This window comes from Meles meles, chromosome 7 (assembly GCF_922984935.1).
Source record: "Meles meles chromosome 7, mMelMel3.1 paternal haplotype, whole genome shotgun sequence".
NCBI lineage: Eukaryota > Metazoa > Chordata > Mammalia > Carnivora > Mustelidae > Meles > Meles meles.
In genome coordinates this window covers 20,023,789-20,049,705 of record NC_060072.1, presented here as the reverse complement: position 1 = coordinate 20,049,705, position 25,917 = coordinate 20,023,789, and the positions used below count along the sequence as shown (strand labels likewise).

General features: G+C 38.2%; 2 protein-coding genes across 3 annotated transcripts in view; one reads left to right on the top strand and one right to left on the bottom strand.

The window, feature by feature from the left end:
• Positions 1–11,303, top strand: part of UTP20 (UTP20 small subunit processome component) — a 97,260-nt gene extending 85,957 nt beyond the window's left edge. For both annotated transcript variants that reach the window (XM_046011149.1, XM_046011148.1), the window contains exons 53-62: positions 418–487; positions 608–790; positions 1,510–1,641; positions 2,168–2,300; positions 3,824–4,011; positions 4,676–4,747; positions 7,686–7,985; positions 8,577–8,703; positions 10,544–10,689; positions 10,969–11,303. In XM_046011149.1, coding sequence (XP_045867105.1) covers positions 418–487; positions 608–790; positions 1,510–1,641; positions 2,168–2,300; positions 3,824–4,011; positions 4,676–4,747; positions 7,686–7,985; positions 8,577–8,703; positions 10,544–10,689; positions 10,969–11,124 — 1,507 coding nt within the window. In that variant the 3' untranslated portion in view covers positions 11,125–11,303. The remainder of the gene's footprint in view (positions 1–417; positions 488–607; positions 791–1,509; positions 1,642–2,167; positions 2,301–3,823; positions 4,012–4,675; positions 4,748–7,685; positions 7,986–8,576; positions 8,704–10,543; positions 10,690–10,968) is intronic.
• Positions 11,304–14,983: 3,680 nt separating this feature from the next.
• ARL1 (ADP ribosylation factor like GTPase 1) lies at positions 14,984–25,360 on the bottom strand. The gene is made up of 6 exons (XM_046011150.1): positions 25,115–25,360; positions 22,770–22,907; positions 20,775–20,856; positions 19,434–19,545; positions 16,355–16,533; positions 14,984–15,618 (listed from the first exon to the last, which is right to left on the bottom strand). The coding sequence occupies exons 1-6, from the start codon at positions 25,116–25,118 to the stop codon at positions 15,588–15,590; spliced, it is 546 nt and encodes a 181-aa protein (XP_045867106.1). The 5' UTR covers positions 25,119–25,360; the 3' UTR covers positions 14,984–15,587.
• Positions 25,361–25,917: the final 557 nt, after the last annotated feature.

Sequence of the window (25,917 nt, the reverse complement as noted above, 5' to 3'; positions counted from 1 at the left end):
GAGTTAGTATCCTCTCTTATTTTAATGTGGCAGCTGTCTTAAAAATGACAAAACCTAAATCTGATGGCATCTTCTCTAAGGGTCTTACCCTATGCATCATTGACTTGATTATCAAACAATGTGCATGGCTTCCTTGACAGTTCTCTGAAGGTTGCTTTTCAAATTCAGTCTGAGCATTGATTTTCATTAGAATCTACTTAAGGAGAATGATAAAAAATCTAACAAAATTCACTTAAAGCTGTATGGTAGCATATATATATATGATAGATATATATAAACATTAAAATCGGGAAAATGGAGTTTTTTCCACTTTTTAAGAAATAGATGAACACCTTAAAACAATGTTGAAAATTTTTAAAAACAATTATTGGTATATTTAAAAGATACTAACAAGTCTGTCTAATCTTCTTGCCCTAGTTACGAACATGAGACTGGGAGAGAGTCTGCTTTGGAAATGATCTCCTATCTCTTTGACACATTTCCTCAGGTACCTTGAACCACAAACTGTGTGTGTGTTCCCCTTGAGCCCTGGGAGCCACAGTCCTCCCATCTGGCACCTGTGAGAATTCCAGTCTGAGTATGCTCATAACTGCCTGTTTTCTTTTAGGGACTGCTCCATGAGAACTGTGGAATGTTCTTTATTCCTCTTTGTCTAATGATGGTGAATGATGACTCTGCCACGTGCAAAAAGATGGCATCCATGACAATCAAATCCTTACTCAGTAAAATCAACCTTGAGAAAAAAGATTGGCTTTTTGATATGGTTACCACCTGGTTTGGAGCAAAAAAGGTTAGGGTTGCTTTTAGTCATATTTCAATGAAAAGTCTTAGTTTTTGGTGTTTTAAGTAAGAATACATATGTAGTCCCACTACATAATTGTCAGCCAGTTACACTGCCACATGAATGTATCATTTATATACTTAACCAAACCCCATTGATGAATCTTTGTTTTCAGTTTTGCTTATTCAGCTAATGAAATATAATTTTTGTCAATGATTGCATCCCATTGCTAACTCTACCACCATCATCAGTGGCCTCTGTTTGTGGAATATAAACAACGTATGTCATATCTTAATATTGGCTTTAAGTATTAAAGTCAGAATGGGGAATGAGGATACTGTATGAAATTTATTTCCTTTTTTTAATTAAAATTTTTTTATTACTGAAGTATAATTGACATACAATGTTATATTAGTTTCAAGTATACAACATAATGATTCGACAGTTCTTTACATTATTTGGTACTTAACCATGATTTTTTTTTTTTAACTTAAAATGGGGGGAAGGTATTAATAGGTAATGATGAGTTCCATTTTTTTTTTAAATGTTATTCTTGGGTATGAAGACTTCTCTATATTTTTCATGTTAGCCACCAAAGATCCATATTCTGTTGACTTCTGGCATCATAAAGAGATATTGAGGATAAAGTCATGCCCACCTTCATTTTATGATTTTGGAAATGGCCTCGCAAGTTGTGTTAACATCTTCTGGTGGTTTATTTTTGGTAGAGGTTAAATAGACAACTGGCTGCCCTCATCTGTGGCCTGTTTGTGGAAAGTGAAGGAGTCTCTTTTGAGAGAAGACTTGGAACTATTCTTCCTGTGATCGAAAAGGAAATTGATCCTGAAAACTTAAAAGATGTAAGTAATTTGCTGAAGAATAAAACTTGTGCTAATTCTTGTAGTTTTACTTAAAGTGGCTTGGCTAAAAGATTAAATATTATTTGTGTTCAAAAAATGTTATTAATGAAAGCAAGAATGTAGTGTAGTTGGGGGGAAAAAAAGAATTGTGCAGTTGAATCTTCTTTTTTTTTAAATGAGGTTTAAAGTAAGTTATCTTCCATAGTGTATGAAGAGTGAAATTTCTCCTGCATGGTTGATTTCACCAGCCCACCACCAACCACTCTACACTTAGCAACATATAGAGAAATTTTTTTGTTTGTCACAACTGGAGGGTGGAGGCTGCTGCTAGCATCTAGTGGGCAGAGGCCAGGAATGCTGCAGTTATTCCACAGAGCACAGGGCAGCTCCCATAACCGAGAATTAATCTGACCCAAAATGCCAGTTGACGTTGAGAAACCCTGGTACAGATTTACATGCTGGAGTAAAAACATCCATCAGAAACTTTGAAATTATCTTACTTGATTTACATTCATCCTGTTTTTAGATCATGGAAGAGACTGAAGAAAAAGCGGCAGATCGCCTTCTGTTTAGTTTTCTTACATTGATTAGTAAACTCATCAAGGAATGTAATATTATTCAGTTTACCAAGCCCTCTGAGACGCTGAATAAAATCTGGAGTAAGTGTTTCCTTTTTATTTAAATTTAAAAACAAACACATTAGTTATAATAGAATTACTGAAAATGGATTTGGGAAATTAGAATATGAACACTTAGAAAGTATATAATGTCAGGGAAAAGGTCCATGAGAAAAAGATGTAAAAGGCCCTTTCAAATTGATTACAGTGAAAACGTTTCTAAGAAAAGTAATACATATTTATGACTTCACAAGTAATACATTTCATTATCTTGTTTGTACCTAAATAAGAATATTATGATACCACAACACACTTAGTAGCTGGTTTTTTAAAATAACTATAAATAATCCACCATGCAAATGTGCCATGATTTAGTAAACCATTTAACTTCTCTGGGACATTTATTATATATCACTCTCTAAATGAAAAATAAGATTCTAGAATTTTTTTGTTTAACATACTCAATTTTGATTAGTCTGTAGGAAATCGACATTGGAATGAAAGCTTTAAGTACAGTTGCAGAGTTACTGTATGGCCCATACAGTATATGGCCCACTCTGGTATGACTTCACTGAGGCATGGCCAGATTGTTACAAAATAGAATACACAGAGAACAAAAGTAAAACCCTGTTAATGAAATAAAGCAGCATAGACTAAAACTCAGATAGGACATGGTTCATCCAGAATTTTAATCCTGTTCCCTAAAACCCACAAGGCTTTTCAGATTGGGCATGTCTCTCAGGAGTGTAAGCTTTAGGGCCAAATCAAGCTGGGGCCCAGGCCTGGTTTTGCCTGTTAGAATTGGCACATCAGCTAGCCCATCTGAAAGCTTTCCTCATCTTTAAAATGCAACCGACAATTCTGATGTCACATAACTGTTGTGAGGCCTACACAGGATAATTTATCTAACACACTTAGTCCTGTGCCTGGCACACATAAAGCCTCAAGAAATCAATGATAACTTTCCACTGATTTCAAGAATTATTAGAAACAAATGTGTGCCTATATGCATTATTTATGTTACTTAATTTAGAAATTGTAAATGTTACAGTCACCTTATCTCCTTTGAACCTGAAACTAATTCTAATGGAACAGGTCTGTTTCTGGGTTTACTCGTACCTCTTTTGTCATTCACCATGTTAGGAGTTGGTTTTCTAGTTGTTTCCAGTGTTTCTTTTTTTTTTTTTTTTTAAGATTTTATTTATTCATTTGACAGATAGAGATCACAGGTAGGCAGAGAGGCAGGCAGAGAGAGAGGAGGAAGCAGGCTCCCTGCTGAGCAGAGAGCCTGATGCGGGGCTCGATCCCAGGACTCTGGGATCATGACCTGAGCTGAAGGCAGAGGGTTTAACCCACTGAACCACCCAGGCACCCCTGTTTCCAGTGTTTCACCACCTTACTTACCCCTAGCTTCTTGAGAGCTTCTGGGAAGCAGTGACTATTTTGTCCATCTTTGGTTCCTAAATCCAAGTACATAATAGATAATGATTGCCTACACTAATCACATTTACCACCAAAGAGTCAGGAAAGTTGAAACATCTGAAAATACATTTTGGTTCCCTTAGGTTATGTGCACTGTCACCTGAGACATCCACACAGCTGGGTGTGGCTCACTGCAGCCCAGATTTTTGGATTACTCTTTGCCTCTTGCCAACCAGAGGAACTTATTAGAAGACATAAGGCCAAAAAAACTAAAAAGAAACTCTCGGTACCTGTAGCAATAAGGTTCTTAACAAATGACCTTGAACAAAAGGTAAAGTTTCCCTAAAACCTTTTTCTTTCTTTGTGATCTACATGAGATGTTCATTCTGCTTCATGTAACTGTCTTGGGGTTGGTCCTTGGGAGAAACTCTTTTTAACAGCTGACTTGTCACACATGTTATTCTATAGGAGGTGTGGGAACTAGAGAGTTCAAGGCCAAGGTTTTCTAAAATCATTTATAGACTATCTTTCTACTCAGACTTCTGCTTAATCGATCCTGTGTCCTAAATGAGATGATGTTCATGAAAATATTAGTTAGAAACCATGTTGTATCCATCTCTGATTTCCTAGGGCTTAAAACGATGCATGACTCATGGTGAGAACTCCATAAATACTAAACAAGTAGAAGATGGAAGGGAAGGAAAGAAGGGAAAAAGTACTGGAATGTTGTCAAGTTTTCTACTAATAATCTGAGGGATTGTATCACCCCAGAGCTTGAAAGTATCCCATTTTTTTGAGCTGAAGTCCTTGGGGCAGGTAGAAGGAGACAGTAACACAATTTCTGATCATAGACCTTCCCTCTCCAGACTGGTACAAGTCATTCAGAGCAAAATCAAGCATCTCAGTTGCCTTATTGTGGGTAGTTACTTGGAGTTTTTAAAAACAATGAAAAGTCTCCCGCATTGTGTCTGCCAATATCCATTTTCTTTTCACAGATGAAAAGTATCTCCCTAGCCTCTTGCCATCAGTTGCATTCCAAATTCTTAGATCAGTCTCTAGGAGAGCAGGTAAGTGTTCTCATCATTCTGGTTTAATATAAGGGATCTAATCTACAAAGTCTAGGAATAGGCTTATATTTCGTATTTGTGTTTGTTTTCCTTTTTTTTTTTTAAAGACTTTATTTATCCATTTGACAGACAGAGATCACAAGTAGGTAGAGAGAGAGGAAGAAGCAGGCTACCCACGGACCAAAAAGCCCGATGGCAGGCCTTGATCCCAGGACCCTGGGATCATGACCCGAGCTGAAGGCAGAGGCTTTATTTTTTTTATTTTTTTTTTTTTAAAGATTTTATTTATTTATTTGACAGAGAGAGAGATCACAAGTAGGCAGAGAGGCAGGCAGAGACAGAGGAGGAAGCAGGCTCCCTGCGGAGCAGAGAGCCCGATGCGAGGCTCGATCCCAGGACCCCGAGATCATGACCTGAGCCAAAGGCAGCGGCTTAATCCACTGAGCTACCCAGGCGCCCCTTGTTTTCCTATTTTAATGCTTGGGGAATTAAATGAAATAAAGACATACACTGAAATACATGTTCAGTTATAATCATCTAATCAGTTCTGGGATCCATGTTAGGGGTATTCTTGGCTTCATTTAAAATTCCCAATAAAGGTGATACAGTGGGAAGCTATTCATCTTTACGTGTTCAGTTTTAAGAACTATTCCACAGGGCGCCTGGGTGGCTCAGTGGGTTAAAGCCTCTGCCTTCCGCTCAGGTCATGATCCCAGGGTTCTGGGATCGAGCCCCGCATTGGGCTCTCTGCTCGGCGGGGAGCCTGCCTCCTCCTCTCTCTCTCTCCCTCTCTGCCTGCCTTTCTGCCTACTTGAGATCTCTGTCTGTCAAATGAATAAATAAAATCTTTAAAAAAAAAAAAAAAAAGATTTATTAAGAACTATTCCACATTGTGACCAAAGCTCTGAAGAGCATTAGTTGGTTGACTGAGTTGATTGATTGTTCCTGTAATAAACTGTATTTCCTTCCCTTAACCCTGGAAGCTGAAAAGAAAGTAATAATGGTCATGATACAGTGTGGTCTGAGAATTGTCTGTCCCTAACAGAAGGCAGATAAGTCACTAAAAACTTTTAGGGGTTTTCATATGATAAAATGTCACTATAAGTAAAATGTAAATAGGGAAGCATTTATAAATATGCAGCAGATGTAAATTACTTTTGAATAGGATCTGCTGTTACCTTTATTTTTTTTCTAAAGATTTGTTCCCTTTATTTTTAATCTCCTTTGATAAAGCCATTGGGTTGGTAGATGATGAGATGACGTAGATGTGGTATCTGGTTATGAGCAGGCATTTGATCATGACTCTTGTCGTTATGGACAAGATGGAGCCGCAATGTAGATTAAGTGACCGGACAATGGAAACTGAACGCTGTATCCAAAGAGCGATCTCAAGTAGCATGCCCATAAACCCTGATACTTCCATCACTTTTTCATGAAAATATAGCATGCTTCATTATATGGCAGGGCCAGAGAAAGAATGGAAAGCTGTTTGGTGGATAGCAAAGTGAGACCGAAGAAATCCTGCCAGGGTAGTAGCAAGTGGGATCTCATATAATACCAGTCTTTTTTTTTTTTTAAGATTTTATCTATTTATATTTGAATGAGAGAGCAAGCATGAGAAGGGGGAGGAGCAGAGGGACAAACAGACTCCTTGCTGAACAGGAACCTGCTGTGGGACTTGATCCCAGGATTCCAGGATCATGACCTAAGCTGAAGGCAGTTGCTTAACCAACTGAGCCACCCAGGCGTCCCATACAATACCCATCTCTTTTTTTTTTTTTAAGATTTTATTTATTTATTTAATAGACAGAGATCACAAGAAGGCAGAGAAGCAGGCTCCCCACCAAGCAGAGAGAGCCTGATGTGGAGCTCGATCCCAGGATCCCGGGATCACGACCCGAGCGGAAGGCAGAGGCTTCAACCCACTAAGCCACCCAGGCGCCCCTACAATATCCATCTTAACAGATACAACCATAGAAACTTGGGACAGGAAGGGATTTACTAGTACTGACCCAGGATGAAAGAAATTATAGAATTTAGTTCACCATAATCTTAGGGTGAAATGTCTGCCACAAGGGGAAAAGGCCTCCAAAACTGGGACTGTCTTCAGGAAGGCCAATGTTCCAGAAAAAGGAAGTAATAATCTTGGTATGAATTCTTGATGACCAGGCTAGCCTTGGACAGTGTGTGGGGTTCTGAGTCCTTCATTTAGGGGAAACTTTTGACACACAGCACCTCTACTAGAGCATCCAGGAAGATAAAGGAACCGAAACCCAACTTGGTTTCCTCCTTCACATAGTATGAAATATCTTTCATGGAGTCCAGTTAGGGACTCAATATATGGGTCCATTATTATAAGTCTAAAATTTAGGTCCCTGGGCTGTTTAACTCCATCAGATGGGATTTGAGGAGAAAGAGCTCAGTGCCTAAGAACGTAGGCTTGAATTCTAAAGACCTTTAAATCCTGGCTGACCAATTTGTCTTTGGGGGAGTCATTTAATAATTCTGAGCTGTGGTTTTCTCTCCTGATAATAGTACCTAATAGTGGTATTTTGGAGTTGAATTAGAATGCTGTGTATAAAGTCATTGCTCAATAAATGGAAACTCTTATATCTATGAAGAGATTTAATGGAGGAGGGATGAAAGCGCTCTTAAAAATGTAAATGGATAGTCTGGAATGAAATCGTTTCCTTAGTATTCTTTGTGACCTTGAAGGGTAGAACTAGGCCAAGTAGATGAGTTACATGAAAATGAGTTTGGATACACCATAAGGTAGACCTGAAGATTATCAAAATCGGGAACAATCATCAGTTTAATAGTAAATTACCCACTTACATTTTTTTCCTTATTATAGAATACCTATCTTGTACTAAGCTGCATTTATTTCAAAATCAAAGTCCCAATTCCTCCCTTTATCTCCTCCCCCCCTTTTTTTAAGGTTGTTAAGAATTTGTTATTTGTAGCCAAAGTCTTATATTTACTGGAACCTGAATCTGAAGATAAGCAAGGTGAGATAAAAGAAGACATGGAAGAACAAGAAACTTTAGGAGAAGGTGTGGCCACAGGGGAAGTAAAACAATACAAGTCCTGTGCAGATGAGAAGATGGACTCTGACAAAGAAGAGGAGGAGGAGGCAAAGGAGGAACACAGCAAGCCAGCCACACTGCTGTGGTTGATCCAGAAGTTGTCCCGGATCGCAAAACTGGAGGCTGCCTATTCACCTAGAAACCCCTTAAAGGTGCGATGAATGTATAGAATAACTGAAAGTAGTCATTTTTTAAAAATACATTTAAAAAAGGGGGGGTAGGGGGATAGGAGAAGAATAAATGAAACGAGATGGGATTGGGAGGGAGACAAACCATAAATGACTCTTAATCTCACAAAACAAACTGGGGGTTGCTGGGGGGAGGTGGGATTGGGAGAGGGGGAGCGGGCTATGGACATTGGGGAGGGGAGGCGAACCATAAGAGACTATGGACTCTGAAAAACAACCTGAGGGTTTTGAAGGGTCAGGGGTGGGAGGTTGGGGGAACAGGTGGTGGGTAATGGGGAGGGCACGTTTTGCATGGAGCACTGGGTGTTGTGCAAAAAGAATGAATACTGTTACGCTGAAAAAATAAAATGGAAAAAAAAAAATAAAAAAAAATAAAAAAAAAAATAAAAAAGCATTTTAGTGGCATTAGTAGTTCTCCCAAGTCTCTAGGAACTTTTTAACCCAAAACTGCATCAATATCTGCCCGAAAAGAGACCTTGTTTTCTAAGTTAACTGTTTGTATGGCTACAGTAAGACAAACACTTCAAATAAACAACGAATGATCTCTACTTTCAGAGAACGTGCATCTTTAAGTTTCTCGGAGCTGTAGCAATGGATCTTGGAGTAGACAAGGTGAAGCCATATCTCCCAGTGATCATAGCTCCTCTGTTCCGAGAACTGAACAGCACATACTCGGACCAGGGTAACTGCAGCCTGTCTTTGAATACTTGCACCTCAGCAGTCTTCACTTCTTTCCTGAATGCTTCCTTCTTCCTCCCTCTTTGCCAGAGTTTAAGAAAACTTGCTAGGAATCAAAACAATTAGTAGCAAGCAAATAAGGCATATTTGACTGCTTTCTGTGTGCTTTCTTGTGTTGTGAATGTCTCTCTCCTAAAAGAGGTTTTACACCTAAGCATAGGTTAAATATTCAAAGAAATCTATAACTTGAGGTGCTTCTAAACCTCATGCTGCTATGGACAATAATGAGTAATAAACTGTATATTCTCTTATTGTGAATTATAAAGCTAAAGTTGAAATATTTTTTTTTAAAGATTTTGAGGGCACCTGGGTGGCTCAGTGGGTTGAGCCTCTGCCTTCGGCTCAGGTCATGATCCCAGGGTCCTGGGATCGAGCCCCGCATCGGGCTCTCTGCTTGGCAGGGAGCCTGCTTCCTCCTCTCTCTCTCTCTCTCTGCCTGCCTCTCTGCCTACTTGTGATCTCTGTCTGTCAAATAAATTAAAAAAAAAAAATTTTTTTTTAAATTTTAAAGATTTTGAGAGAGCACAAGCAGGGAGGAGGGGCAGAGGGAGAAGCAGACTCCCTGCTGAGCAGGGAGCCCAGTGTGGGGCTTGATTCCAGGACCCTGAGATCATGACCTGAGCTAAAGGCAGACACACTTGAGGCAGCAGCTTAACCCACTGAGCCACTCAGGTGCCCCAAAAGTGTGAACTATTTTTACTTTTCCGATTTTTCATTTTTCTTGCCTGGGCATTTGATGCATTTCCCTCACGGATCCTAAATGGTCTTTCTAGATATAGAAAAAGAGACCAGAGATAAAGTAGATAGTAAGTTTTAAAACAAAACAAAGTGAATGTCAAAGCAGGAGCTATTTTAGTCTTACAACCTAGAGAAAACTTGTTTCCTCTCAAGAGGAGAAAGCAATGGTCAAGGCCAGGTCTGCTTTGGTTCTCCGCACCCAGCATTTTATTGCGTCCCTAATATTTGCCAGGCACTGGAGGTTCAATGGTAGAAAGGACCCTACTCCCCATCTTCAAGAAATCTGTAATCTAGGGCACCTGGGTGGCTCAGTGGGTTAGGCCTCTGCCTTCAGCTCAGGTCATGATCTCAGGGTCTGGGGATCCAGGCCCGAATTGGGCTCTCTGCTCTGCAGGGAGCCTGCTTCCTCCTCTCTCTCTCTGACTGCATCTCTGCCTACTTGTGATCTCTTTCTGTCAAATAAATAAATAAAATCTTAAAAAAAAAAAAAAAAAAAAAGCTGTAATCTAGAACAGCTCCTGAAATTGAATATAAAAACCAGTGGGTCATTTGCATTTGGGAGACAGAAGGCAGGGAATGGTGGGAAAGCAAAGATTTTTGTCAGCTTCTGTCTTTGATCCCCCCTGGAGAAAAGGTTATGGCCAGAGCTAAACATCTATGACCCATGAATTAGAGAGAGCCTAGAGACACACACTTACCTTTCCCCTGTCCGCACAGAGTTGAGGAGGCCAACAAAGTAACCCAAATTGTTTCTCTTGGGTTCTCAAATTAGTGTCTTCCAAGCCAGGATTCCGCTGGAAACTGGGCTTCATGGTCTGTGATCTCTTGGTGCATCCCAGAGGAGTGGTGGCTGGAATTGTCATGCCCAGCACTGCCATCCTCCCATCTCAGATACATAAAGGCTGGATTTAGATCAGTGTTTAATGTTCAAGTAATAAGTGATAATGCCGCAAGAGCTTAAATTTTGCATGTTGTTGATTTTATAGATGTTCAAATGTGCCCTTTCCTACATGACTACTTCTGATTATTACTCTGTGTGTTATCAGATCCTCTGCTTAAGAATCTATCCCAGGAAATCATAGAATTACTCAAAAAACTGGTTGGACTTGAGAGCTTCTCCTTAGCTTTTGCCTCAGTACAGAAGCAGGCTAATGAGAAAAGGGCACTCCGGAAAAAGAGGAAGGCTTTAGAGGTATGTTTGCTGTTTGAAACTACGGTGTTCCTTAGACTTAGTATTTTTAACCAGGGGTATGTGCATGCATGTGTGTCACACTCACCCAGGCAGGAAAGAAGAACTGCCTATGTTTGAGAAGTGGGGACTTTACAGCTGGGGCTCCAGATTGTCTTTAATGGGAATGTGTTACATGTGTGATATTTAAAGGTGAATAAAATGGCCCATTTCTGCATTTGATTTTTATTGGTTTAACATTTACTTTAAAAGTAATATAAAATTTCCTTTTTTTTTTTCAAGTTCGTAACTAATCCTGATATTGCTGCCAAGAAAAAGCTGAAGAAACACAAAAATAAAAGTGAAGCGAAGAAGAGAAAGATAGAGTTCCTGCGTCCAGGCTATAAGATCAAGAGACAAAAGCGCCACAGCCTGAAAGATTTAGCAATGGTGGAGTAATGTGCTCCCTCTGCTGATAAAGTATCTCAATCTACCCCAAAGCATGAACTTCTCAGCGTATCTGCTGGTCTGAAATCACAGCAGGTTTTATTATTTAAGTTAAACTGGCACAGGTTGTATATTACACAGTTTAATATAATCATGCTCATATATTTTTAAATTAAAACATCTTCATAATATTACTGTTACCTTCACTGTCTAAAAAACATGTGACACTTTTTTTTAAGACAACAGCAAAACAGAACATATAAGTTAGGAATGAAAGTGATTTGCAGTATTTTTATGGGGAAAATTATAAAACTTTATCAAAAGGCATTAAAAGAAATCTGTGCAAATGGAGAAATAACCATGATCATGGTCAGGAAGATGTAGTATCTTAAGATACTAGTTCCTCCCAAGTTGGATCCCACTGGTTAAAGGCATATCTGTGTATAATTGCAAGAATTCTTCATATTATCCTAACAAACCAGTTCTAAAATTTATATGGAAGATAAGCTGAAAATAACCATGATGTTCTTCAAAAGCATAACAGAGTTTTTCCCTGGTCAGATATCAAAAGTAAGTCACAAGAAGTGCTATCCATAGTGACCATGTGATAAATTCTACATGAAAATTAAAAATTTTTGTTTGTGCAGACACAAGTGGAATATGGTATGTAGCATATACGGATAATGAATGTAGTACGCAGGTTATATAATGAGTTAAGTATGAATTACCAAAGGCAATCCAGTAGAAACAGTGTCAGGAAGGAGAAACAGGCATTGCAGAGAAGAAAAATAAATGGCCCTTAAATATTAATACTGAGCTGATGTGGCTATACTGGTTCTTAAACATTCAAGTACTTATGTACTAGTTGGTAAATAGTCACTGCCTTGAGACACACAAGTGCCACCCTGGCTACCTGAGTCCTGGATTCCCGATCTCCTCACACCAAAAATTATAGAATTAACAGCTGGACTGGCAGGGGTCCTCCCCCTATATCAGCTATGTCTATTTATTAAATATTTTTAATCACTCCTGTATTCAACCTCAATAATTACAAAAATGCAAATTAACATCAATGAAATTCCATTTTGAACTCTTTAGGTTGATAAGGTTGATGATGCCAAGTGCTGGCAAGCTTGGTGAAGCAAAGGGAACTCTTATAAACCACTTTGGAAAACAATTTGGTGTTACCTTGTTCACCTATGTGGTATCTTTGTCTCAATCTACAATTGATGTGGAAGCAATATTTTAGTGCTGGATATATATAGATGGGGCGGGGCGGGATCTGGGTGGGTGGAGAGAAGAATCCATCCTATGTGCCAGGCATTTTGCTAACATTTTATTTAGTCTTCACAGTATTTCTAAGAGCTGCCTAAAATTGGTTCTTACTTTACAGATGAAGAAACTGAGACTGAAGTTAAATAATTTACCTAAGGGTAACATAGGCTGCAGGTGGCATAATCAGGATTCACACCCAAGATTGAAAGCCTATGCTTTTTATAATTTCTAATTATGGAGTCAGAATATAGCATATGGCATAGAAATCAAATGTTCAAACATTCCTGAACTTTAGCATCTGTGTTTTGATGTAGTTCGTCTCAAACAGGAGTTCTCATACTTCCAAGGGGTTTATAATGTGCCAAAGACATAAACATGGGGCATCACAGAAGGCTGACTGCAATTAATGCTAAGTGATTTAAAGTGCCTGTACTGGTTTTATGAAAATTTTTAATACAAATCAGGAGTTAACACTAAGGCAAAAAGCAGAAAGAACAAGTATCTCAGGGATATTAAGAACAATTTAGTAAATATTTATTTAGTGCCTACTGTATGCCAAGTACACCATACTAGATGCAAGGGACACTAACAATAAATAAGGTATGGTCCCTACCCTCAAGGAGCTTACATTTCCACAACTTAAAGTGCATCTCAAGTATTCTAGTAACAAAATTCCAGCATTCCTTTTTCAAATGTGAACACATAACACAGCACAAGTACCAACCACGGTTATAAACAGAATATCAAAGCTAAAAGAAATCTTTGATGTGATTTGTCCAAGTCTCTTGTTTTATGGAAAAACAGACAGACAAACTGAAGGAATGGCCATTTGTGCCTAGAACTCATGCGTTCAGATTTTAAGTTTGGTGCTTTTCCCATCTTCATGGTTCTCCAAAATAATATTCAGTAGATTTTTATAAGTATCATTCAAACTCCTATAATTTACCTATATAGTCATTTTCTGCTAGACAAGGACCTCATAATTTATACCACATTAAAATCAGTATATGCTCTATTTACCACATTCTAGTCTTTGTGATAAAACAGAGATAATGATCATTCACGTGGTGGTGTTGGCTATTACTTCAGGTGTGCTCAGTGTTCAAGACGCCAAGAGCTATCTGCTGCCCAGCATCTGCCTGCCAGGGCCTCTCTTCTCCCATACTTATCAACAGTATTCCTAAAGTGGACGGGTGGTGGGGATGCACTTAGCTACTTAGGTACAAACCCAGCCACTGACCAGAGGAGAACCCAGTAGAAGCTGAAGAGGTATTTTCCTAGCTGGCATATAACCTACTATTTCAACCATGCATATACTCTAAGGTGCCACAATGTGCCAGGCACCACACTGGATTCCAAGGAGATATATATATATATTTACATATATATTATATATATAAAGTCTATCCATCAGGAGTGATTTGGAAACTATGAAACAATGTTAATTACATGCTCAGTAATAGTAGGAGCAGCACTGAGAACACTTGGGCCTAGGAGCTGTTCTTCAAAATAGACTTCAGAAACCAAATTAAGAATGGGTGCTGGGGGGGGGGGGTGCCTGGGTGGCTCAGTGGGTTAAGCCACTGCCTTCAGCTCAGGTCATGGTCTCAGGGTCCTGGGATCAAGCCCCACATCGGGCTCTCTGCTCTGCAGGGAGCCTGCTTCCTCCTCTCTCTCTGCCTGCTGCTCTACTTGTGATCTCTCTCTCTCTCTGTGTCAAATAAATAAATAAAATATTAAAAAAAAAAACACACACACAAAAAAAGAATGGGTGCTGGGGAATGGGTAAAAACATGGAAGTCCCACAGGTGAAAAGAGAAAGCCATATTCATTTGATCTAAATGATCAAACTATGAAGGAAAGAGGCTAGAGGCCTCCAGAAAGAAAGTGGCAGGAACAGGGAATGGACCACTAGTATGAGGGGCATCAAGTTTTTTAAATGCTGGTTGTCCAACTTAAAGATTCCCCCCAGTTTAAGTAAATACAAGGGACCATATTCTATCACCACCATAGCCAATCCTGTGGTAGACTGGATAATTTGAAAAGTTCCTTTGAACGTAACTGTTTGTGATATCCTAGCACTAAGTCTATTTTTTAAAGCCAAGAATGCTCAATTTCTCCCTGTACAACCAGTAATGTTTGGCTTTTCACCAAATTTACATGTCCAATTACAGATAAATAAAAGAAATGAAAGACAGTAAAGATACCTCTTACATGCTTCTTAAAATAGATTTTTTTTAATTTCCTTTAATATGTTGTGGATTCCATCAAATATAACCATTTAGGATTGTTTTTACTACCTCTACTAGTATAGACAAATTTACAGAAATTATTTTGAATATACCATGTCTACTTCAATTAGCATAATTTTATGTAAGCAATTTGTCTATCTTGCCAGTACTGAGTTTCAGGAATTTACGATACAGTTTATGGGATAAGCTTGACACCGAAATCTCACTTTGAGCCCTGTTCTGACCTCACTAGCTGGTGACCCTGTGCAAGCCAACTAATCAGAACCTTGGGTCCATGTCCATAAAATAAAGACATTACAACCTGTCCTACCTCTATCACAGGGTTCCTATATATATGAAAATTGTTTTGGCAACCATACAAGTACTATAAAATGACAATTACAGACATCAATGAGGTTAACCACCAAGATAATTTTTCAGCTTCATGCCTTTACCCAAAAGCTTTTAAACAAAACAGCTTAAAGTGGTCATTAACCAAATGAAGACTCTGTTACCCAAACCACATTCCTACTCTACTAAGTCTAATCTTTGGAAGAACTTAATTCATTTTAGTGGAAAAAATCGGGGTTAAAATATTTATTAGTGTTTATACAAACAAGCTGCAACTACTAATTCAAAAATAGGAGGGTTTTTCCTCAGTAAGAGTACATTCTTTAATAGGACTCTATTTGAGTAAGAATTCCATACAAATAGAATGTATACTTAACACAAGAAAGCAAGGGAGGATTTTACATTACACAGAACAGACATCCAGTTGGTTCAATCATGGGTGAGTTACCCTTCCAACCAAATACTTATTTTTTATATTTATTACAAATATTGCATTCAGTTCAGTATATGCCAACAATCACACAGTTTTAACATTTAGTAGCATGAAGCACACTTAACTGTTTCTTTCCAAAGGGATAAAGGATGTAGTCTTCATTTCACAGGGTAGAAGTGACTGAACTACTGTCTGCTCTTTAATGTTTCAACTAACCTGTGAAGACAAAACAGTTTAGTAACATTAACTACAAACTTTCAGGTATAGAGCATGATCACTTATAGTAAGTTTTATGCTGACAGTGGATTTCAAAGCACTTTAAATGATGAAAGCTAAGACAGTCACACTGAAGAATAGCATTATGGACCCAATTTCCATGAAAGCCTTTTAGCTTTCACTTTTATCTGTGGTCTGAATAATCAAAAGGACCAAATTCTTTTTTTCCGGGCTGTTAACTACTTGCAGCATGGATGTGGGTGGATAACTCAAGAGGTGAAAACTCAAGATGTGGATAACTCAAGAGGTGAAAACTAGTCTCAAATTGCACAAATCAATTACAGGACAGTGTAACTACTGTAACACTGATCTGTGACATGGACATCCAACTATGCGTGTGTTACGGCAGTGAGCATGGAGATATGTAAGGGAAAGCTCTTGAGAAGAAGACAGTCTTAACCTAAGTCCTAAAGGATAAGGAATTGGAGGGATGTGGTGAGGAAGGGAAAAGTTTAAAAAAAAAGAAAGCTGGCTTATCTACCTATAATCAGGTAGGTGTGGCTGAAATAATAGCTGATGTATATGAAGACCAGCGGAAGAAAAGGCTGGAGGAACTTAATATGATAAGCTGCAAAGTAATCTGAATTTCATCCTTAAGACTAAAGGGAAAGCACACATGTACAAAGAGCTACACACACAAACAAATGCACAGATGACTTCTGTAAATATACTTTACCATTCCATTGCCTCATCAAGGCCAGTGCCTTTAGTTGCTGAAGTTTTGAATATTTGCCATTTTCGGTCCTTCAGTGCGGGTAACCCAAGTGAATTTGCCATCTCTGAGGGAGTCATGGCCTGTTCCATGTCCTGCTTATTTGCAAACACCACTAAAATGGCTTTTCTCAGCTCTTCTTCCTAAATAAAATAGAAGGTACTTAATTTTCTCTAATCAATTTGCTTCCTTGACTTTAGAAAGAAATGTCAACAACTACATTATTTTAAAAGTTTATTCTGTGGGACGCCTGGGTGGCTCAGTGGGTTAAAGCCTCTGCCTTCGGCTCAGGTCATGACCTCAGGGTCCTGGGATCAAGCCCCACATCGGGCTCTCTGCTCAGCGGGGAGCCTGCTTCCCTTCCTCTCTCTCTGCCTGCCTCTCTGCCTACTTGTGATCTCTGTCAAATAAATAAAACCTTTAAAAAAAAAAAAAGTTTATTCTGTAATTATGAATCTATAATGTTCATTATAAATTATTTGAAATTATAAAGAAGTATGAAAGAAAAAAGCTTCATCCATAATCCTACCTCCCAAAATGATCATTCTTAACACTCTGGATATTTTCTCCTGCTTTATAATTCAGATACTTACAATTTATTAATATGCACATTAACACATTTAAGATCACATTTATATACAGTTCTATACCTGCTCTAAAAAATAAACATTAAATCATGGATATTTTTCCAAACAATCAAAATTTTCAAAAAAATGTATACTATGAATGCATGTACCATCAACTATGTAACTGTTCTCCAGTATTAGACTCTTACTAGGTTCTTTTTACTTGACTATTACAGAAACCCAAGGGACACAGTCATTACACAGAAATCTGAATCTCTAATTCCTTAACAAATTCTCTAAAAGTAGAATAAGGTATAAACTTTATTGGGGTTCTTATTATATATATATTAACAAACTACTTTCCAGAAAGGTTATAACAATTTAGGCTCCACCAACAGCATATGATAGCCTTGGAAGAATTAGAAATTACATATTCTTCCAACATAGCATCTCATTAAATAGTATCAGAGTATTAGAAATACAAATGTTATGTGCAATATAGTTTTCTCCTGTGCACTTTAAGTTCATGCCTTTTGCTCAGTTTTCTATTTATTTGCAAAGAGTCTTGATATGATTAAGAACACTAATCCTTAATCACTGATTGTAAAACTATGTACTGGTTCCCTGTTTTACACTAATTTGTATTTGCAGGGTTTTTGTTTGTATTAATATAATTAAATCTATCTTTTCTTTTGTAATTCCTTCCAATCCTTTGATTTAGAAAGATCCTCCCTATCTAGAAATGTTAAACATATTCTCTTACATATTCTTGGAGTTAACAACTTCAATTTTTTACATTCAATTCTTTACTCCAGGAGAATGTATCTTTGTGTACAAAAATAAGATAAGTTAAATTGGTTTTCTAAGTTTGAATGTAACAGAACAGACCTGACTCATAAGTTACATGTACTTTATATTATATATTCAGTGACTGAATCAATTAAAAATTACTTCCTAAAGAATGAATAATTTTTAGTTCTTACTCATAAAATTATACAAGTCAAATCCCAATTTCATAAATAATCCAGTGCAACTCAAGAAAACTGTACACTGAAGCTAATAACAGATTTCTTTTATGTAGTACTTTTTATGATAAAAATCCATACCATTTAGATTATATCTAAGTAAGCTTTTATCTTAAAAATCCATTACACTGAAAGCAGTTCAACAGCCCCTTAGAATTCCTTACACTTGAATTTGGTCTAAGAAGCTCTTATGATAAGTATGATGCTACACTGTGAAAAAAAAATAAGCAAAAGTTTAAAACGAGTAGGTCTGCAATTTATAACTCAGAAAGCATTAAGAAGTCATTAGTCAAGAAATCACAAGTCCGAAGTATTCTGAGAATGCTTCTACCCTGGTAATCAAATGGCCTAGAAAACATTTAAGCATTCAATGATTAGCTAAGTCAGAATCATAGTTCTGGCAGGCAAAGGGAACTTACTCATCTAATTTTCACAAACAAAGGCAATTTCATTATTACTTAAATGAACCATAAGCACATTTGAAAAGCTTATTTAACAACTGGAGATTTTTTAAACTTTTGATTATTTAATGCATCCTCTGAATTCAGCTAGCCAATAAATTACCTTATGAACTTCAGTAACTATAATGTTTTGAGTTCTTAAGTGTTGTACACTTAAGAATATTCGGGTAAACTCAACTTATATTTTAGGGTGGGAGACATATATGAACAAATATATTTTAAAATACTGGAAAGAAACAATAAGTTGTACAAAAAATAAGGCAGAATAAGGTGTTAGCAAATAACTGAGGCTCCTCTCTGAGGCAGAAACATGAGATAAAACATGCCAAGACGGTAGCCATGCAAAGATCTGGAGGAAGAGCATTCCAAGCAGAAAGATGAGCAGGTGCAAAAAGCCATAAGTTAAGTGTCGAATGTACAAGCTTGGAGTATCCAAAGAACAGAAAGGTCAGTATGGCTGAAGGACTGTAAACACCGGAAAGAATAAAGAATGAGAAAGCTGGAAAAGATAAAGAAGGGCCAGAGGTGTGCCAGAAACCCAGAAATTCTTACAAATAGGCTTTCTTTATACCCTTATCTGCTTCCATAAACTAAGTTATACAACTAGAAACAGATTTTATGAAAAAGTACTTCACAGGAGTAACTTAAAATAGTTTCTTCAGTTTAGAGAGAGTTTTACCTCTGAGCTTCCTAGAAAGAATCTAGTTTAAAGAAATTCCTGTTTGGAATTTTTTTTATTTTTTTATTTTTTTGGAATTTTTTTTTTTAAATTTTATTATCATTATTATTATTATTTTTTTTTTTTTTGGTCTTTTTGTCTCCATCTCTCTTCCCAACAGAATTTCTGGAATAGGAAGTAATTTATAAAAGAAAATGATACTAAAACCAAGGGGGGGAAATTTCCTGCTTTTAATTATTCCTGCAAGTAGTAACAATAAAAATAGCAAGCAAATGTAAAAGATGTCCCCACATTTGAATAAAGTTTTCTTACCTCCAACATAGCAACTAACTCTGATTTGGAAATGCCAATTCGATCTCGGTCACAACTGTCTACCACATAAATGACTGCATCTGTGTTTGAATAATAACATCTCCAGTACGGCCTAAAGAAAACTCAGAAAGGGAGAATATATTATTATTTGAAGGAAAAAGAACCTGTTATGTTAATTTATATGCTAGGACTTGGCAATGATGGGGATTAGGGGGTTTACATGCCAATCTTGCCAGCCCCCAGTGTTAGAATCAATGCCATAATTCATTGTTTCTGATGGTATGTATCATATCCTTCAGATGTGATGGAGTGGAATGATAAACATAATTCACAGGATCAAGAAGTTTCAAAACGAGTTCAGACTTTAGGCTAAGAGAGTACTTTATAATCAATCTACAAAATCACTAACTGTACTGAGATAAAGCTATACATAGACCTTACTATTACATCTAATAAATCTCTAACTAGGAACTCCTTAAGGAATGGGTTCTTAAAAAAAACTTTTAATGTGATTTTATACAGCAGACATTAAATTGACTACTGAAGACTTCATGAGCAGAAATGGCTAAAATTAGAGAGGGACACAAAAGTGGTTCAAAAACTAAAACCAGTTAAGGGGCGCCAGGGTGGCTCAGCCATTAAGCATCTGCCTTCAGCTTGGGTCAGGATCCTAGGGTCCTGGGATCCAGCCCCATTTTAGGATTCCTGCTCAGCGGGAAGTTGCTTCTCCCTCTCACACTCCCCTTGCTTGTGTTCCCTCTCTCACTGTGTCTCTCTCTGTCAAATAAATAAATAAAATCTTTAAAGAAAATAAAAATAAAAAAATAAGACCAGCTAAAAGGCAGGAGGATGTGTGGAGAATGTCCTACTTATGTTTTAAGATGGTAGGTACTACAGTGAGTCACCAAACCTCACAGTGACCATGCCAAGCACAGAATGCAGGGCAGGAGACCTATGGAGACGTAAGTTCTACAGGGTATCTATGTTCACATTAGACCTAAATGGTGGACTGAAAGTTATTTTTATAAAATCCAAAACAGTCTGTTTCACAGAGTGACAAGAACTAAATGGAAGACCCTTTTCAGATAAAAAACTACTGAAGTAATTAGATCTTGAGATTTTCATGAAAAAACTTTTCATTAAGGTGGTACCTGAAGAACTGGCTTCCTTAAATTTTTTTTTATTTTAATTCAATTGAGAGAATAAGTAGTTTTACCTCATTTTAAACCAGGTGGTTCCCATTTAAATTACAAAAGAAAACATATCTGACTTATTGCTCTTAACCTTTAAAGGGCTTACTAAATGTTCAGTACTACAAAGTAATCTGGTCTCTGTACATACCTGATACTTGTCTGTCCTCCTAAATCCCAAACTTGGAATTTAAGGTTCTTGTATGTTACCGTCTCAACATTGAATCCAATAGCTAGAAAAGAAATTAAAATCAGTAGTCTATGTAGACTAATGCATTCTACCTTCAAAGTATCCAATCCAATTTTAGCAATTAACGAATTACTACTGAATCACATTATTGGTTAAATTAGTCCACTTAAGACAAAGACAAAACAGTTGCTGTGCTATACACACACACACCATCAATTAGCAATATGAGCACCACTTTCAGGTTATATAAGAATCCCTAGTCACCTCTACAAACATAGAATTTTTAGCTCAATGGAAATCATACTGTTAAGCTCTCTGTATAATACAACCCTGGCATACAAGTGTTTAGGAGGTTGAAGAACAGCAACAGATGTATTACAAAAAATGGAATTTTGATAGGCGGCAAGTAAACAGGGAACAAAACCAAGAAAGCCTAAATTCTAAACTTCAGTAGATAAGGATTCGGCAACAGCTATATACCACTTTATGGAAAATGGTTTCTCTAAGTGTGGCAATCTCACAGACCCTGTGCAGACTTCCTCAAGAGCTCATCTGTAGTAAGGTTGTGGCTAGTCAATGGGGAGGTGTCCCATCTCTCTTCCCTCCCATCCTTTTTAGGGGGAGCTCTAACACCACATGGCTAAGGCAGGATACTGTTTTCATTGAAAGGAATTTAAGGGAGGGTGGAGAGAATTCTGAAAAAAAACTGGTTTCTAAGATTTTAGAAGCTTAAAAAATCAAAGTGAAAAATGACTTATAGCTATAACTGGACAATTAACTTTTGTTTTAAATTTAAGCCTATGTTGGTAAATGATTCTAATGAGTATACAGTAAACATTCCCTATCACAACTGAAAAATAGCTATACTACCCCTAAGTGAAAAACTAAAAAGCAAGTTTATGATGTCTCCCTTAGAATTAGGTAGGAGTGTAATCACCATCTTTACCTCAGTTACAAACACTGTTTATATGCACAGGACAAGAGTATGCTGTAAAGGGTATTCACTGAAATGCAATTCACTGGACTGTGTGCACTGCAAGGGCCAAGACTTAACCACAACAGAGATGGGTTACTTTGAGAAGCAAGAACCACGGGAACTAAAATTTACTGAAGATGGCACAAAGAAAATAACCGATGCCACGGGGGTTAAAAAGTTCTTCTTTTATGAAACCTAGACTTTTTTTATCTGGAAATTTAAATACTAAATATAAAAATATCTTGAGTGACAAGTGATTTTAGAGGCATAATTTAACACTCTTCAGCAAATTCTACAAACTCTTAGTTTAAATATATTAATCTTGTCTAAGTAAATTCACACCAACAAATTTAAAAAGTATAAACAACAGTATTCTCATGTAGTCAAACAGGACTGTTTGAGAATATCCTTCTAAGGTATCAACAACTGATTTAAAAGTTGAGGTGGTGCTTCTCTTGATATAAAAATATCAGTAATACCTAAAAAGGTACCAGATTAATCAAGAGTCTGTCTCTTCCACTAAGTTCTTTATAAGCAATCAACAGAATTAAATAAGAGAAACAAATCTTAATTAAAATCATAGCAAGTACGGGGGAAAAGCCTATCAGATGCAATAACACCACTTAACACCTACATAATTCTTTAAAAACAGGTTTACAAAGTATTTTATGTACTTCGTAAAGTCAGTGGGTATTATCTTCATTTTATCAGTAAAGATACTGGCTCTCAATGAAAGTGGCTTCATTTCATTTCTCAATGAAAGTGTCTTAACTCCAGCCAACTTTAAAAACAGCTCTAAAGAACAAAACCCAGCCATGCACATGGGTTTACAAATTGCCTCTAAACTTATGAAAAATAATGTTACCAATATTATGTCCATACTAGAACTTTACAAACCTTACTACATTAAAATTAACTTATTATTACATTAAATGGAAAAACAAGAACCCCTACAATTAGTTTATCATACCAACACTTACTAGGAATAGTAGTAACGACTTCTCCAACCTGTAATCTGTATAAAATTGTAGTTTTTCCTGCTCCATCTAATCCCAAAATTAAAATCCTCATTTCCCGGGTTCCAAACAGACTGGAAAAAATACTTGAGAAAAACCCACCTGAAAAAGTAATAAAAGAAAAAATGCATTCAGTATCATTTTGTGAACTAAGTCCATAAACATTTAATCTTGCCCTTTGAAAGTGATACCAAATCAAATAATACTGTTATATTCTCCTCAATTCTTAGATGCCTAAGTTTGCTACCAATGATATATATTAATCAAGATCAAACAAGTAATTACTGATTGTCACCAGTCCTAAATAATGTGTCAGGAAGGCACAAGAGAATATATTCCAGAATAAGAGAAACAGAACCATTGTCCTCATGGAGTTCACTTTTTTATGTAAATTGTTTTAAATTTTATTTACTTATTCCAGAGAGGTAAGAGAGAGAGCACAAGCAGGAGGAGCAGCAGAGGGAGAGGGAGAAAATAGAGCAAGGGGGACAACAGAGAAAGAGGGAGAAGCAGGCTCCCTGTAGGGAGCCTGATGGGCTGGATCCCAGGAACCTGAGATCATGACCTGAGCCAAAGGTAAGTGCTTAACTGCCTGAGCCACCCAGGCGCCCCCTGGAGCTCACTTTCTAATCAGGAGGCTATAAATACCTTAGCATGATCTCCTCACAACCCCTAAACACTAAAGGACAAATCAGAATGGCAGTGAGACAATAAGGTTCTCACATATGAAAAGCTATTGTTTCCACTGTATTGCACCACCATCAAAACTACCTCCAATCACTGAGATTTCTCTCTAAGCAATATAACTTGCAAAAGAAATTGAGGCACAGAAGCCCAAAATAACAAAACCTAGTTTTGAGAGAAAACTCATTTTAAAAAATAATAAATGTATCAATGTATAGTTAAGTATTTCCAGAAAGTTTCCTATATATAAGGCATTGTGTAACATAAATTTGTGAGCAAGAGTTGTAATTATCAGAATCACCACTGATTGGTGATTAAACGCTTCGGTGGCACCTGAATGGCTCAGCTAGTTAAGCCTCCCACTCTTTTTTAAAATACATTTTTTTAAATGACTATCAGAAAAAAAAACACTTTGGCCCTTTCCCACCAAAAGCTATCAGAGAAGATTGGACAGTTACATGAACAATATTAAAAAAAACAAAAACAGTTAACAACTGAAAAGATGTCACATGCAATGCATGGTTATCTGGCAAAGAAATGACACAATTAAGAGCCTCAAGTCTAGAAAAATGAAGAACCATGGGCCAGAGAACCTTAGAAAAGTGTAACAGAAGGTACATAACTTGACAAAATCCTTTCTACCTTTTACACCTTAAAAAAAGAAAAAGAAAAGAAAAAAACCTGGGGTACCTGGCTGACTTAGTCTGTGGAGAATGTAACTCATCTCGCAGTTGTAAATTCGAGCCCCACCTTGGGTGTAGAGATTACTTACAAATAGAAGCTTTAAGGAAAAAAAAAAACTTAAGGGAGTTATGGAAAAAGACAGGAAAGTACTTATGTTCCAGGACAAGAAGTAAATCCCCTGGAAAATGGTAGAGGAATTAAAATAATCCAAAGAATTTGCATCATGTGGACAGTTGTAAACCAGTTTAACAATCTGCACCTTCATTTAGGTTCCAGCGGGGAGGAAGCTAGCAATGCAGTGCCCTCAATTAGCACTCCAAATACCGGTATTAAAATTTCATTCACTGACCAGTAATGACCAATACAGTCCCTATTTCCTTCTCCACCTTACTCTGTCATTTACATGAAAAGCTACAGATAAGCAAGCAAATGCCAAGTTGACTAGAAAACATTGGAGCAACATTCCCTTTGGATTTTTTAAACTGACGCAATCCCAGGGACCAGGACAAGAGAATCAGCCTCCACTGTGGGGTCAGATCTCATCTTTAACGCAAGAAACCTGCGACTGACAAACTGCCAAGCTTCTCAAGGCCAACTCTGTCCCCCAAGTTAAGCTGGGTCTGAGGAGGTGAGGCAAAAATTCATGGTCAGGGGAAAGGACTCAGGGCCGGGTTCCCAGGCACAAGCGCTCTCCAGGCCCGCGCTGCCCCCACCCCCTGATCCTTCTGGGATTAAGGGGATAAAAGTGAGAGCAGGGGCGAAAGTTCCAAGCAGGGTCCACCCCCACAGGTGAAGAGCCAAGGTAAGTTAAGTCTTCAGCGACCCGCCCCTGAAAAGCTGACTACTCTAGGCTTCCCAAGCTGGCCCCCTTCCTCCTCCTGACCCCAGCCCTCAGCCGCAGCCCCTCCACCGCTCTTGGGAGCCCTTCTCAGATTCCTCACCCATCGTGAACCGCCTGTCCGCTCTTGTCGGTGGTCAGAGACAGGCCCCGGTCTCGGCAGCTACTCCTATTCGGGGCTCGGCGCCTCCACCTCTGCTCGCCTTGGCCTCCGGGTCCGGCTTCGGCTCCGGGTCCGGCTTCGGCTCCGGGTCCGACTTCGGCTCCGGCTCCCAAACGAATCCCTTGGAAGCCAGTAACTTCCACGTCGGACTCCCGGCGGGGGCGGGAGCTAAGGGCCGCAGCGACTACGCGCCAGGAACGGCGACCTGAGCGTCCGCGTCGTCGCTTTCGACGAAACTTTTCGGCGCGCTAGGTGGAAGCCAGAAGATAAAAATATTCAAGGACCCCAAATCTCTCTTGATTCTGTTTTCTTGTACTTAAAGGGCTTCCAAAATAGGCAAATTCGAATTTTCATTTTAAATTCTGACCCCCCAAAGTGGCGAATCTGCCAACCAAAAATTCGAGTCGGGCCTCCATACTGCAGCCGGAATGGACACCGGCACAGAGTGTAGCGTCGCAGAAGTTTTAGGTGCTGAAGTACCCCGGCGGGGGAGACGTACCTTTCTCTGGGTGCTTTTCCCACACGGAAATAGGACTGCGTAATAATGGTAGAAACAGCCCCGCATGGCCAATACTAGTCAGCCTTACACTTGAGGTCGCTAACTGGGGGTTTTTGGAGTCGCAGTGGCGTGCAGGGTCAGCGTTAGAGCCTTTCACCCCTTTCTTCCACGTGAGCACCTGACCACCCTTCTGGGATAGGCAGGATGGACGAACTGGTTCAAATCACAAGGACTGAGAACCTGT

Excerpts from the sequence above, each read along its gene's own strand:
- ARL1 (XM_046011150.1), bottom strand. Across the intron at positions 19,546-20,774 it reads GGAGGACAGACAAGTATCAG|GCCGTACTGGAGATGTTATT; the intron begins GTATGTACAGAG and ends AGTTTTCTTTAG. Across the intron at positions 15,619-16,354 it reads CTTGATGAGGCAATGGAATG|GTTAGTTGAAACATTAAAGA; the intron begins GTAAAGTATATT and ends TTGTCTTCACAG.